Below are 15,652 nucleotides of genomic sequence, written 5' to 3'. Positions count from 1 at the left end.
CTAAATGAGAGAAGACACAAATTATCAATACCCAGAAAAGAGGAGATAATTATAGACATTAAAAGACTGTAAGGGAAAATTATGACTAACTTTATGCCAATAAATTTGATCACTTATAGAAAACAGACAAATTCCCTGAAAGGCAAAAACTACCAAAGCTCATTCAAGAAGGAATAGATAACCCAAATATTCCTATATGTATTTTAAAAATTGAATTTGTAGTTAACAGCCTTTCCACAAAGAAACTACAGTTCAGGTTGGCTTCACTGGAGAATTCAGCCAAACATTTAAAGGAGAAATGTTAGCAATAATATAAAAGCTTTCAGAAAATAACAGGAAAATACTCCTTAATTCATTTTATGAGACCAATATCTGTTATGAATACAGATGCAAATACCTCCAACAAAATTCCAGTAAACTGAATCAAGCAAGATACAGAATGACCAAATGAGATTCATTTCAGGAATGCAAGGTTGATTTAACATACAGAAATCAATTAATGTAATACAACATATCAGTACAATAAAGGACAAAAGCCACATGATAATGATAATTTCTGTAGATGCAGGGAAAGCATTTGACAAAAATCCAACACACTTTCATGGTAAAAACACTTAACAAACTAGAAATAGAAGTTAATCTGATAGATGTCACCAATGAAAAAAACCACATCTAACAACATCTAACATGGTGAAAGAGTGGATGCTTTCCTCCTAAGATCACTAAGAAGACAAGGATATCTGCTCTTACTATTTTATTTTTATTTATTAGAGGTTCTGGACGGCACAACTGAGCAAGAAAAAGAAGTAAAAGGCATTTAGATTAAAAAGAAAGAAGTAAAAGTATCTCTGTTTGTAGATGACATGATCTTGAAATCCTAAGGAATTCACACACACACACACAAAACTATTATAACTAATAAACGATTTCAATAAAATTACAGGATACAAGGTCAATATACAAAAATCACTTTAATTTGTATACACTAGCAGTGAACAATCTGAAAATGGAATAAAAAACAATTCCACTTATATCAAAAGATTAAAATATATTGGAATCATAAAAAAGAAGTACAAACCTATGCCCTAAAAACTACAAATTAGTGTTGAAAGAAATGAAAGAAAACTTAAATAAGTAAAAAGACATGCCATGTTCATGGATCAAAAGACTTAATTTGTTAAGATGGCAATATTCCCCAAATTGGTCAACAAATTCATCCCAATCCCTATCAAAATCTCAGTTGCCATTTTTGCAGAAATTGACAAGTTGATTCAGAAATTAATATGGAAATGCAAGGGACCAGAAGAGCCAAAACAACCTTAAAAAAGAACCAAGTTGAAGGACTCACAGTTCCTGATCTCTCAACTTACTACAAAGCTACAGTAATGAAGACGGTATATACAATTAATATTCCTGAAAAATAAATGTAAGAAATGGAAGAAATAAAAAAATACAATTTTACTATCAAAGAGAAATTCTTCAACAAAGTAAAACTATTGAGCATTTACTTTGTGCTAAGGGTTCTATCCACTCATTATCTCTTTTAGTCCATAGGACCATGCTAAGACCATGTTCTCTTGCCACCTTCATTGTACCTGTGAGAAAAGTGAGGTCTAGAGAGACGGTGACTTGCCCAAAGTGGGGGAGCTGGGCTTTGAGCCCAGAATGGTAGCCTGACTTCAGTGCATTACTTTATACTACAGATCTGAATTCGCAGATTGAGAATTAATGCTGTGTTCTCAGGAGAACTGACAGAGAATGATGAATGGCAAAATAACTCCTGGTAGATTTTCTAGACTTCAGGGACAAAAAGGAGTGCTGTTCGCAGATCATCTGCAGGGAGAAGAATAAGGCTGGCTTCCGAGTTCTCCACAGCAACTTTCAGTGTCAGAAGACTGGAGAATCATCTGCCATGTTCTGGGGGTGAGAAAGTACGAAATCCAAGAATGTCACATTCAGTCAGGTTTGGAGGAATAGAGACAAGAGATAGACGTTCTCAGACGTACAAGACTTCAGGGCCTACAGCGTCCCTGAGCCTTTTTGTGCAATGTTCTACCAAGAATTGATTCAAAATAAAGAATTCAAGAAACAATGAATGCATTTTAAAATAGGACTGAGGCAAAACAATTGTGGAGTAGGACATAATTGTTGGGAACCTTGGCAATGTTAGAAGAGTAATATAACAAAAATAGGAGGCTGAGGAGAAGGCAGAAGCAGAAGGTAGTATGAATATGTTAATTTTTTCATCTTTACCAAGGGATCAGTAGACACTACAGTTGAAATATGTAAGTAAAAGAATGACTTCTCTCTCTCTGTCTCTCTCTCTGTCTCTCTGTCTCTCTCTCTCTCTCTCTCTCTCTCTCTCTCTCTCTCTCTCTCTCTCTGTCTCTCTCTCTCTGTCTCTCCCTCTCTGTCTCTCTCTCTCTGTCTCTCTCTCTCTCTGTCAAGTAATAACTCTGTACATTGACAGATGATTACTAGACTTGCTGTGGTGATCACTTCGTAAGGTGTATAAATGTCAAATCACTATGTTGTAAACCTGAAACATATAATATTGTATTTCAACTATAATTTAAAAATAAATTAATTGCTCTTCCTGTGAGCTGCCTGAGGTGACCTCTGAAAACGGTTCACTATTCACTTGACCCAGAGAACCCCACAAAATCATGTCAACTGAGAGTTTCGAATCTTTGTGCTCACTTTAAGAACACTCGTGAAACTGCCCAGGCCATCAAGGGTATGCATATCCAAAAAGCCACCATCTATCTAAAGGATGTCACATTACGGAAGCAATGTGTACCATTCTATCATTACAATGGTGGAGTTGGGAGGTGTGCCCAGGCCAAACAGTGGGGCTGGATGCAGGGTCAGTGGCCCACAAAGAGTGCAGAATTTTTGGCTGCACATGGTTAAAAATGCAGAAAGAAATCCTGCACGTAAGGGTTTAGATGTAGATGCCTGGTCACTGAGCACAGCCAGTGAACAAAGCTCCCAAGATACGATGTGGCACTTACAGAGCTCACGGGCGGATGAACCCATACGTGAGCTCTCCTTGTCACACTGAGCTGACCCTCACTGAAAAGGAGCTGACGGCTCCTAAACCAGAAGAAAAGGTCGCACAGCAGAAAAAGATCTCCATGAAGAAAGTGAGGAAACAAAAACTTAAGGCCTCGGAGTTAATTCAGCATCAAATAAATGCTAATAAAAGAAAAAGCAGGAAAAAAATAAATCAATTAATAAAAAAGAAAAAAACATATTTTTCTGAAGTTGAGTAATTACTTTGGTCACACTTTAGTTTCTCGTGTTGAATTAAAATTAAACGTAATGGTTTAAATTAAGCATCTAGAACACAATCTCAGTTTTTGTAAAATGATTTTTATCTTTCCTCTTGGTACATATGTATATAGAGAGATCTGGATTATTGTTCAATCAGTATTAACCGGTTTTTTTCTGGGTGGTGGAATTTTGAGATGGTTTTTAATTTTCTTTATTGTACTGATTTTTTTTGCTTTAAATAATCATGACATTTTTTTTAAAAAAATGAAAAACTTTTCGAAAGCAAATGAAGGATAATTTTTAAAAGTTTCAAATTTGGACCTTCAAGTGGAGACGCCATGCAAGGAGCTAGATATAGAGTCTGGAATTCAGAGAGGGAAAGTCTGGACTAGAGATTATCAATTTGGGAGTTGGCGGCATATAGGTGAATTTTGAAGCTCAGAGGAATGGATGAGATAGCTCACCTTGAGAGAGACTTATGGGAGAACAGACAAGTGCCCAGGACCCGACTCTGTCTCCAGCACTTGGAGGATGATGGGTGGGGGATGAGCCTGCATTAGAGCCAAAAAAACAACAGTCCCCACAGGTAGGAGGAGCACCTGCCTCTTAGCACTTGCAGAGCTAAGTCGTGAAGGAGCCAGGTAGTGTTGACAAGGTGCTGGGATGCAGTTTGAATACAAGTGTGCCACGACAGACTGTTCATTGTATGCTTTCTACTTTTCTATTTCCCAAAGCTCACAAGTTAGAGAACTAGCAGTCGCTTCAACTCCATTTAGAGAGTAATTTCAAGACCTCTAGAATATTTGGGGTTTGGCTCACAGCTGGGTCTTTGAAGAGGTGCAGACTTTTCAGCAAATGTGGACAGTTTGTTTGGAGAGCACTTACATGGTTTTTTTCATGAGCCACAGTAGCTTCTGGTTGATAAAGGCTTTATGTGACTTTATGTGAGTTTAAAGAGAGTAGCCTCTGTAATAGTAGACCCGTAGTTCTACTTCACTTTAACCCACTCAACTTGCAAGCCTTTCTCCCGATTAGTTGGCAGTCTTTCTTGCAGGGCTAAAAATTGAAACCTTTGAAACCTCGTTATCTGTCGACAAGAGGTCGAGTTTGGGAAGGAGGGAGCTTGAGTTGTTTTTCTCAGCTCTCCTCTTGAGAACAGATAGATGACTGCTGCTCAGTCCACTGGCCTCAGTTTTATGTCTGGTGCGTTTGCCCTCTCTGGTTAGTTTTAGGGCTGGTGCCAATCACGGCACCGAGTTCCCAGCCCTTTTTGGAGCTCCTCCAGCTCAAAGGGCTGAAGCTGCAGTTGGCTAGTCAGTGACCTCAGCCATCGGTGGATGGTGACTATTTTTTTGCCCGTTGCTGGGACCTGCTTCTGTGTCACTGAGCCTCTCTGTCAACATCCTGGCATTCGGCAGAGCCCCTCCAGCTCTAATGCTTCTCCTGGCACCATGCACGCATCAACACCCTTCACTCCTCAGCCCTTGGTGCCAGGAGGGCCGCATGTGCCCCTGGGTTGCTTGGGTTCCCTGGGTTCCATGTCTCATGGAAGCCGTTCTCTCTGCTTTCCTGACCCTGGCCTGTGCACTGATGTTTGCATAAGGAAGTTGACTTTTCAAATTGTGCAGTGCATTTGGCAACAGGGTCTAAAGGAAGTTGAGGTTGGATGTGGATCTGATTAGTTTTCCAATTTTCTCCCCTTCTAGGTAATACTTACTAATATTCAAAACAGAAGCCCTAAGCCTGGCCCTGCTCCCCACGATCAAGAACTAGGTTTTTTCCTAGAAACAGGACTTCAGAGAGCCCATGTCCTCTATTTCAAAAATGGGTAAGCCTTCTTCATTTTTTAAATCAAGTTTCTAAAGAAGGAAAATAGAGAGTCTTATAATGCTGTCTTCAGTTTAGTTATTATAACATAAACAATTTTAAAGATGCACTGTAATTGGAATTTTTTAAAAAGAAAGAACATAGGCTCTTTCGTCTCTTCTCCACCTTGCTTTCTTACTTTCCCATGAGATTTGAAGGTGGGAGAATGGAGTTAGAGGGGTCCTATGTGAGTCTGACTCCAGGATGGGGCACCAAGACGAGTGGGGCGGATGTGATGGGAGCCATGCTGGAGGCTGCCCCTGCCCCTCCTCCGTGGGAATGGTACTGCACACGCCTCCCCCCTATGATGTGGGGGAGAGTTAAGGAACTGGAAAACCTGGCACACGGGATCCTCTCCTTTTGAATGGCTGATCAGTTCAGAGAATTGGATGTGCCACGTCCCATATGGTTTTTATGAAAGTGAGTGTGGATCTAATGCCACACAAGAACACTTCCTACTTGAGCTGCCTTTGCAAAGGGTTTAAGAAAGGTTTAAGAGCCTGACCATGTGGGGTGTAGCTCTCTAATGCATTTGATGTTTGTTTTGCTCTTATGAGAAATACGACGAGTCTGTTCCAAATCTCTTCAGCTGTCCCTTGTTTTGATCTTGTGCTGCAGGATAGATGTGCATGAAGACCAACAGTAGGTACCCGGTTCCTCTGTAGCTCCTCCTAGGCTGTGCATGGGAGGCCCCCTCGAGGCCCTTTCCCTTCCTCTCGGAAGACTCAAGTAGTGCTTTGAGCAGCTGAGGGGACGCGAGTCCCAGCCTTTGGATAAATGAACAGTGGAGTTGCTCCCTCTTCATTGTTGAGAGCTTCAAACCTTGGGGTGTAGCTCACAGAAGTGGGTTTCATCCTCCTGGTGGCCCAGAGCCACAGGTGGCCATTTTCCATTTGCTGGGAGTGAATGCTTATTTCTCAAATTCTATTATACTGTGGGCAAGGCCTGCTTTACTCTGAAGGCCACTGGTTCAGAGTGCTGTGGCCCACGAAAGGCCACAGTAAACACCCCAAGGTTTGGAATGGCTTGGTGGCTTTGGCACAAAGATGTGCTTAAATTTGATCTCATCTGCCCCTGATGGAGATCGTCTGCGCGGTGGTGCATGTTCTCTCTGCTGATTTTGAGTTCTGTTTTCTTTACTGTTTTAAATAAAGGGAGAAGGGAGGTAAGTGGGATATTTTTCTAGTGGTCTGTTTCTTCTCCCTTTTCACAATAAATGGTGGTCACCACAGAGGAACCCCCAACCGTTATTCTCTCTCCCTCTAACCTGTGAGTGTCTGGTTGATTTGCAAGCCCAGTACGGGAATGAATTCCCTGGGGGCTCTCGAGCACCACACCAAGACCTGCTATTGTAAAGGCTTTGTGTAAGATTGATCAGGGTGGGCTGCATAACACATTTTCATCTGAAGCCTAGTCATTGAGGAGGGAGAAGCAGGGCTGTTGGGCTCAACCTTCTGTCATGAAACGTTGACTGCCCACTGGAATCTAACTAGAAAATAATGATGAGGAGAGGTTTATTATTTATCACAAGATGATGGATTACACGCTGGGAATTGCTTGCTGGCTCTTTTTTCATTTTTACAAAACAAGTGCAAGGAGATACCCATTGGCGTATCAAAGTTAAGGGATTGCTTAACTTGGAAGCCTTTGCTCCTCTTTTCTTGTCCTGTCGCCCTTCTCTCTGTGCTCTAAAGACCAGTGATGGCATTGGGCCAGCCACTCGAGAGGGTTCTTGCCTGCTGCAGTGTCCTGAAGGCTGGGAGCCTGCAGCAGTAAGGAGAGGTTACCTTTGGGTAGGTAGAGGTGAAGGCCACTTTCAAAACCACAAATTATGGAAGAAAGGAGAGGAATCTGTGGGAGGTTTTGGACAAGCCAAGTGCTGTCAGGGTTATTCAGGGCCCAAGAGCCACATCTGGGGGTCATTTGTCAGGGAACAACTACAGCCTGTGTCTCTGTGGAGCAAGTGGGGGCAGGTGGGGGCAGCTGCTTTCTCTCAGCGCCAGTGGCTTTCCATAGTTCCAGCTTCTGCTGTGTTTGCTCCTTTGTTGTCTCACTCCTTTTCTTTGTTTTTCTGCACTTTTAAAAATATGTATTTGGGAAGATAAAATGGACAGGGTTTGACTGATTTTCGAGGATAGGTTAATGTATTATAGAAGGGTTTTGCAATAAGAAATAGAAATTAATAAAACACATCTTTTTCTTTAGAAATATACTTAAAGATATTCAGCTGTGGTGTCATCACTGAGGACTTAGTGAGAGATAATAATTACTTCTATTCATTTATAATTCGCCATCTTTTCCAAGAGCGAGTGCCAAACTGGCGAACTTGGCTCTGGTTCACAAAGAACATAACTCCAGGACCAGTTCCTGGGCCCCTCCTAACGCCTGAGGCCCCAATGGTGCTTTTATGTTTAGCATTACTTTTCCTTCATGGGCACTGATCCTCATGGCGGCATCTCCTTCACGTCCCCTGTTGCCTGCGAGCTTGGCGGAATAAGTAGAATCGATCTTCTTTTCCCCATCGTGACCTGGCTTCCAGGTTTGATCTTCGGTCCTTTTAGCACTGCACCACGGCAGGGGAAATGCTGTCGCTGTGTGGAAGGGCTTGGTTGGACCCCCACATGGCAGCCTTGTCCAGCGCCCGGCTTCTCTGTGATGGAGCACTTGACCCCTAGTACAGACGTTGCCAGGGGATGGTTCCCAGGCTCTGCTGATTGGTGTTTTCTCATCACACTTGTCTTCATGTCTCATCTACAGCATGTCACGAATCATGTTTCTTCTCTCCTCCCCATGGTCCCCTCTGGTCCCCTCCCCCTCTTGCTTCGTCTCTTACCCCTCCTTTTCCTCTATTTCCTTCCTCTCACCCTCTTCCTCATCCTCAGTTCCCTTTCCTTCTCTTCCCTCTCCTTGTTGCCCTCTTACCGCCCTTCCCCCACGCTCCCTTCCTCCACCCTCTTTCCTCCTTGGAGGGAGAGAACACCCGGTTGCCATCCCAGCCCCAAGTGCCCAGGGCACGATGTTACTTGGAATGTACCCACATCTGTTTCACATCTGTGTCTCTTGTCCCTCTGGGTGGCAGCAGCAAACCTGTTAAGGATGAAAAACCTCTTGCTCAGATTCTGCAAGGGTGACATCAGAGAGCATTAGCCTCAGAGAACCAGGACTGCTGCCTCCAAGGTTCTCGAATTGCCTCGCTCACGGCGGGCACTTGTTTGAGGGGCCCTGGGGCCAGAGGACCTGGATTTGGAACCAGCCCTCTGCTTGCTGGGTATCCATTTCTTTATCTGTGAAATAGAGCTCAGGCCTCCTACCTCAAGAGCTGTGGTGAGGCACAGATGAGAACACGCGTGCGGGAACACTTGTGAAGCTCCAGGCCAACAGCAAGTGGCACGTTGTAATTTCCCGTGATGGGGGTGCCCAGCTGACTCTGCAGCTGCACGTGGGGCCGGAGGAAGGTCAGGCTCCAGCTGAAGTGGAAGTTCACAGAACAGGCGTCCGTCACGCATTTCATTGCTGAGCCTCACACCACCAGAGTTTTCAAGGAAGCGCATCTGTTTAGACTGCTGGTTTAAGCGAACTCTGCCCCAAATGCATGACAATTAGCTTGGATAACACCTAATAACTGATGGCCATGTCAGTGTTTCAGAGAAGAGAGGTGGCGCTGGCTGGTCTGACACAGTAGCATTGGGTATTCTTTGGGTAGCACAGCTAGTGGCCAGGAAATGGCCTCAGCGAGGGGCTCCCTTCAGCCTTCTAAGGAGAACAGAAATGTTAACCCCCCCCCACTTGAGTTTTTGCAGCTGGAATTGCCAGCCAGGCATGGGTCTGGGATGCCTTTCATTTCCTGCACATTTCGGGAACCTTTAACCATCCCTTAGAAAACAAAGGGTAGCAAAGAATATTTCAAATAACTTTGCTTCTTGTCAGCCATGTCAGATGTACTGGTTGAGCAAAATGGGGATTGTAGTGTGTTTTCCCTGGTTCTGAATTGGTTTTAATTCAGGGAGAGTGGGGATATCTGAAGCAAGAAGGCAAATGACCGTCAGTACCTGGGAGATGTGCCCATCGAATGGTACTCTTTCTGAGGGTGCATGGCTAGGGTGCCTCATGGAGTTCTGCCAGGGAGACCCTGACGTGGAGAAAGTAGGAAGTCAGGAAATACTCGTATGGTCAGACATGGGCTCCCCTGAGGTACTTACAATCAAGCCAGGGAATAAAGTGGTATGAGAGCTCTTTGGAGTTCTGTAAAGACGGTCAGTCGCCAATATGAGCTGGCTTTAAATAGACCACTATTCATCACTCTGCATTGGCTTTAAAAAGTTTTTAAACTTCCCCACGCATCTTGTTGACCTTTACACCTGTTCAGCCCTGCTCAGGGTAACCTAGAATTAGAAGGCAGAAGAAGGGGCCGTGAGGCCCACAGTGTCCCGTGGGCTCCTGAGTAGGGGCGTTTCCTGGGTTTATAGCCTTCCAGGGACAGCAATTTCAGCAGAAAGGCTCCCACACTCCATGGCCAAACCGAGAGGGCGGCTTTGCTCGGTGCACCCATCTCTCCAGGCACGGGGGCAACTTGGTGTTGCCTTTGCATTCTAACTGTCTTCTCGCTTGCAGTGATAAGAAGTGTTCACTTTTTTAAACTGCACACTACTTTTTACATTATGAGTCACATGCCGTGAACATGAGAGAATTCAGACACGTTTCCAGCAAGCATTTAACATGTACCAACTTTTGGTACATGACATTCTTCAAGAGATTCAGAGATGGAAAAGAAATGGGTGTTCATGCTGGGGCATAGTAGGAGAAAAGCAAAAGCATAAGACAATAACATAAGTAACTTTAAAGGTGACAATATGGTTGCATAAAAGAGCAAACAATGAGAGAACACCTACTCGCTTTAACTGAAGTCTCCAGGCCCACTTATATATTAATCCTGGAAGGTCAGTTATTCATTCATTTAATGAGGATTAATTGCACGCCTGTTAGGAACCAGGCCCTGTCTCAGGTACTGGGGGTATAATGGTGAAAAAGAGGGACCAAATCTCTGCTCTCCTAGAACTTAGTCTCAGAGAATTAAGAATTAAAACAAGCAGTTTCAGGGTAGTTTCTACATGTTGTGGCAGGGGAAGTTCAGGTTGCCACAAAAGCAAATAAGGAGGCTCTGTGTTGAGACTGCTGCCCGATTTGGAAAGGGGAGTAAAGCTTGAAATAATGCATGTGCAGATTGGGGAGAGCCAGGCCCGGGGAGGGGAGTGCGAGAGGTGGGGGACATTCCAAGTAGTTGGTAGAAACACGGGAGTTAACACTGCACTCAATATTGTATGTATTCTGCACGGCTGTGAGGACACCATTCTGGTTGGAGTGAAGGTTTATTTAGAAATCTGTGAATTTTTATATAAGCTCTCAGCACAGGACCTGGCAGGCAGTAGGTTTGGTCAGTCATCCAACAAGTATTTATCGAGTTCTGCTATGTGCCAAGAACTGTGCTTGGTACTACATTGGTGAATTTAAGAGACATAATCCAGGCACTCAGGGAGGATACAGTCTAGTGAGGGAGACGAGTAATAAACAAGTAATCCAATGTATATGAGCACAGATTGTAAGAAGTACTAGGAAATGAATGGGTACAGTGAGAGCAAATAACAGAGAGCACCTGCTTAGAGAGGGCACTCAGGCTGGGCCTCCTGAGGAAGTGACATTGAGACCAAGACTTGAAGGACGAGAAGGAAGTCACCAGGCCAAGGGCAGGAGAAAGAGTTGTAAGCAGAGGGCCCATATGTGCAAAGGTCTTGAACCAGGAAAGAACTCTGTGTGTTTAAGAATCTGAGGCAGAATTGGAGAGTTACAGATGCTCTCGGTCTGACTTATCCTGAAGAAGGCGGTCTACTGCAGCATACAGTGGGAGTAGCGATTGTCCAGTGAAAAATCCCCAAGTCACGAGGGCAAAGGCAAGGTCATGATAGCTGGGCAAGGCATTAACTGCTCACCGGAAAGATGAGTGGTAGGGGAGACCAAGAGAAGTGGATGGATGTGGGAAGTGTAGAAAAGGGAGGGAAATAGAAGAACCAGAGATGACTCCCCAGTTCAGTCTTGAGAATTGGTCAGGTGGAGTGGGGACAAGGAGAGGATCAGATTTGGAAAAGGGGAAATCAAGGATTTGCCTTTGGATATGTTAGGTTTGAGATGCCTGTGAGATGTCTAAGTGGAATTGTCAAAGAGGAAGACACAGGAGCACCGAGGGGAGGTCAGAGCTTGAGTTATAAAATGGGAGTTTCAGCAGATTGATTGTATTTGACACTGTGGACTGGATGACATTAGTGAGGGACAGGGTGTAGAGACAGCAGTGAAGACAGCCCAGGACTCAGCTTGGAAACCTGCAAGAGTTAGAAGTAAAAGAGGGGGAGGAGCCTATGGAGGAGCTGCCCGAGGTAGGAGGGACATCAGGAGGGTGTGTGCCTGTGAAAGCCTAAAGAGGAAGGTGTGCTGGGAAGGAGGAAGTGATCACCTGTGTTGGATAGTGCTGTGATGTTAATAAGGATAAAGACCAAAGCTTGCTTTAGGTAATATGGAAGACATTTGTGACCTTGAATAGATTTCTGGTGGGATGGTCAAAGAGCAGAAGCTAGATAGGGGAAAGCTAAGAACAAAAGATACAGGAAGAAGTGTGGCATTGTATGTAGGCGACTTTCAATCATTGTTATTTCTGTTTCCATTTTCTTTTCTAAGATAGAGTTCTTTCTGGAAGGAAGGATGATAGAAAGATGGTGGAAGACTAAAAACCAGGCTAAGGAATAGAGTTCTTTCTCCAGGTATGGAGAAGCCATTGAATCCCCAGGTGGGGTGTCCGAAAGGGCCACGGGTAGGTCGCCCGTTTGCAGGAGTCTAGTGCCAGCCGAGTCATGTCCCCCATTTCAGTTGGACTTGGCTCATTTTGCTTGGTTTTTGGCCAGAGATCACATTCTGACCTCAGCAGGTACCATAGTAAGTTATGCAGTTGACTGAGAGAAAGATAGGGGTGATGGAGGCAGTGATGGAGACGGGAGGGAGTCTGTGTAAGGGGGCTATTTCCTTTGCTGCAGCAGCTTCCAAAGGGAAGTTTCTGGAGCATTGTGAGTCCTGCAGGCTGACCAGCCAGGCCCACCTTGGTGTTGCCACATGTCATTACATGAGGGGAAGACTTGATCCACCTAGCTTACTGTGCTAAGCACTTCACATGAGTCTTTGCACTACTGAGGAAAATTTTCCTAATAGTTGAACTGATGGTGAGGTGTAGAATCTGAAAACCTTGGAGCTCAAATGTTGAGAATACATTGGTTTTATTCACTGTCCTTTATAGATGAGGAATCAGATCCAGAGAAATCGCGTTCAGCAATCATTCAATAAATACTTACCAAGAACCTTACTAGGGTACTTAGGGGCCAAACACTGCCTTATGTGAACGAGTCAGATCCAGTCACTGCCTTCATGGAGTTTACATTTTGGTTGGGAAAACAGTCAATAAGAAAGACAACATGATTTATTCAGTGTCGCACAAGTAGTTGGTGGCAGAGCTGGGACCTGCTTATCCTTCTCTGACACCCAGTCCCGTTTTCTGACCACTCGGACCATACTGACCATGCCCAGTTAGTTCTCTCTTCTTGAACATGGAGCACTGAGCAGCGTAGCTTGAAGGAATACATTGCACTTAGAAAATAAGGGCTTTTAAAAGCCAGTCTAGATGTCATTATTTATGTAATAAAAAGTATCAGCCGAATTTTCTCTGTTTTGTTTAAATGTAGACTAGGCTCATCCCTTAATGCCATCCAAACTTTAGTATGGAAGCAAACATCTGTACGGAAACTGTTACATCTGTCGGTTTAATTACAAAACTCCAAGACCACTTTCGCAATGAATAAGGAGGGACAGGTCATTGCTTCCAGTGTACTTCATAAGTGCTCGCCCTTAATGAGTGTTAGAGTCCTGTGCCATCTGAAAGCGTTATCAGTGTTCAACAAGGCGGTACATCCTGTTTGGATGTCCTTGGCTTCAGGTGACGAACCTGGGACGTCATCCGAGGTTTCCAGAGTGCTGGGGCATTAGGTGGGGTGGGGCCTAGTGAACTCATTGGACGTTCCTTGCTGCTCACAGAGGTCCCTCCCCACATGGTTTTGCCCAGCCGAAAGCTGCTTCCTTTAGCCACCGCTCAGAATTAGATTCCCTGAAAAATGAAGTGGTATAGGAAATGATTCCAGGTCACATTGGGTTCGTCTAGGGTAGTGATTTTCACTTTAGTGGGGGAAGGGGGGTAGGGGATTATTCATTCACTTCTTTATTCATCCATCAAACATTTATGTGCTAGGAGCTATGGTGACACACCAAATGATCCCTGTGGATTCTAGTCCAGCAGGCAAATAATTACAAGAGGGCTAAGCCTGAGGAAAGGGTAGAAGAAAAAGCTTTTTTGTTTAGCTTTTCACTTTGCAAGTTTTCCTAAAAAGAGATGGTTATACAATAAAGTGTCTAAAAATCAAAGTTAACTTAATATTTTGATATTTCTCAATAACTCTTGCTATGACTGGAGATTGGTCCCCTGGGACTTATTGACCTAGATGGCACTGTTTGCAGGCCTGCTCTGGGGCCATGCTCTGGGTGGGAGTGGCATGAATAAACACACACAGCAGGAACACGCAGTGTAGATGACATGTGACATTGTTCAGGTGTTGGGGATAAAATGGGGATAACATGTTCCCTGCTCCCAGAGATCATTATATTCTTGGATGTTTTGCTACACCCTGAGATAGTACTCAGGAGGAAAGGTTCCCATTTGTGTGAGAGTCCATTTTAAAAAGAAGTTGACCTAGATTTGGTGGTTAGGGGAGGTTTTCCTTGGGACATGACTGAGCAGAAGCCAGAAGATGAATCAGGGACTAGGGGCTAACTAGCAAAGGCAGGATAGGGTGGGAAGTGTGCTCGTTACTGTTTAGACCTAAAAGTATTCTCAGAGGCATCTTGTCCAACCAACCCATCCTTTTTCTTTGCTTTATTTTTCTCCTTAGCATCGAATATACCATTAACTGGCATCGCATATACCATAAACAGTACTTACCAGGATCTTCTTAGGTTCCCTTAAACATTTTGACCCGTAAGACTTTCACTGGCCACAGCTTGCACCCATCTATTTAGAAAGTTCTAGAACAGAACCATAAATTGTCAGGGATTACTCTTCTGTATAAACTGTGCTCTCTGTAGTCCAAAGGGCCACCCAGGAGCTGTTCTCTTTGCCTCTCCCCCCTCAGGTGCCAGCTCGGGTGCTAGAGAATGAGCTTCACCTTGAGTAGGTGTGCAGGGTCCCCCAAGGGATTTGCTCACATTCAAGGAAGCCCAAAGCTGTCTTGTCCCCATCAGATATTTATAGATCCTTCCAGCCCAGATGCAAGTTATCAATGAAGGGTCATTTGAAAAAAAAAAACATTTGATTTTTCTTATTTTTATAATTTATTTTTAATTAAATTTATTTGCGTAACATTGGTTAATATTAATAACATTATATAATTTCCAGGTATACAAGATTATAATTTGACATCTGTGTGCTCTATTGTGTGCTCCCCACCCAAAGTCTCATTTCCTTTCATTACCATATATTTGACCCCCTTTACCCACTTTGCCCTCCCTGCAGGCATCATTTTTAGCATAAGCACTGTTGCCTAGTAACATAATTGACATTTTATCTTTATTAGGTTTCCAGGGAAACAGAACTGGAAAGTTAACCTAAGGTCAAATTCTCAAGCAGAAGAGGAAGGGAACTTGTTAACCCCTTGCCCACTTGTATTTTTTTTTTTTCTTATCTAAATTGTTTATTGTCTGTCTTCCATCACTGGACTATAAATTCCTCCTAGGCAGGGATTTTTGTCTAGTTTGTTTGGGAAGGGATCTGTATCTAGAGCAGAGTTGGGTATATGGTCGTATGTGAGGGAAAGAAGGAAGGAAGGAAGGAAGGAAGGAAGGAAGGAAGGAAGGAAGGAAGGAAGGAAGGAAGGAAGGAAGGAAGGAAGGAAGGAAGGAAGGAAGGAAGGAAAGAAGGAAGGAAGGAAAGAAGGAAAGAACTTTTTATTTTCAGCTAAGGTAGCTGTGGCTCACAGATGCCTAACAATTGTGTGTTTTCTTTAAAATTAGTTAATGCAACATCCATTTATTGAGAGCTAAGTGATATATTTGGTGGGCTCTGTGCTAGGTACCAGGGGTGTAAGGTTGAACACGACCCCCTGGACCGGCTTCGTGGAACCCACTGCTGCAGTTACTGCTTCTGGGTGATAAACAGTGAGATGTCCACTGACCACGTAGGTCTTCCTGCATATGATATCCTTCTGTTAAAAGAGGGTGGAGGGAGCCAGGACGAAATAATACATTTTCTGGGAAGATCCTAGGGACCTCTGCTTTGTGCCCGGTCTCTGCGATTGGGGGGCATTTACAGTAACGGTGGCTTTTTATAAGAAACTCCTTCAACCAGCCCTGGCAGACTCTCGTTTCTGAGAAG

General features: G+C 43.9%; 1 protein-coding gene and 1 pseudogene across 8 annotated transcripts in view; both read left to right on the top strand.

Annotated features, from left to right (window-relative positions):
* TTC7B (tetratricopeptide repeat domain 7B) overlaps window positions 1-15,652 on the top strand; it is a 241,476-nt gene that overhangs the window by 58,906 nt on the left and 166,918 nt on the right. For 4 of the 7 annotated variants that reach the window (XM_081048769.1, XM_081048771.1, XM_081048773.1 and 1 more), the window contains 2 exons: window positions 4,983-5,104; window positions 5,761-5,784. In XM_081048769.1, the coding sequence (XP_080904895.1) occupies window positions 4,983-5,104; window positions 5,761-5,784 (146 nt within the window). The remainder of the gene's footprint in view (window positions 1-4,982; window positions 5,105-5,760; window positions 5,785-15,652) is intronic. The other 3 variants (XM_081048774.1, XM_081048770.1, XM_081048772.1) reach the window with 1 other exon arrangement.
* Window positions 2,617-4,597, top strand: LOC308497504 (large ribosomal subunit protein uL22-like; annotated as a pseudogene). Its single transcript has 2 exons — window positions 2,617-3,146; window positions 4,436-4,597. The product of its transcript is annotated as a large ribosomal subunit protein uL22-like (transcript).

This window comes from Rhinolophus hipposideros (genome assembly GCF_964194185.1).
Source record: "Rhinolophus hipposideros genome assembly, chromosome: 5".
Lineage (NCBI taxonomy): Eukaryota > Metazoa > Chordata > Mammalia > Chiroptera > Rhinolophidae > Rhinolophus > Rhinolophus hipposideros.
The sequence above is the reverse complement of the archived record's forward strand: the minus strand, read 5'-3'. Positions and strand labels throughout refer to the sequence as shown.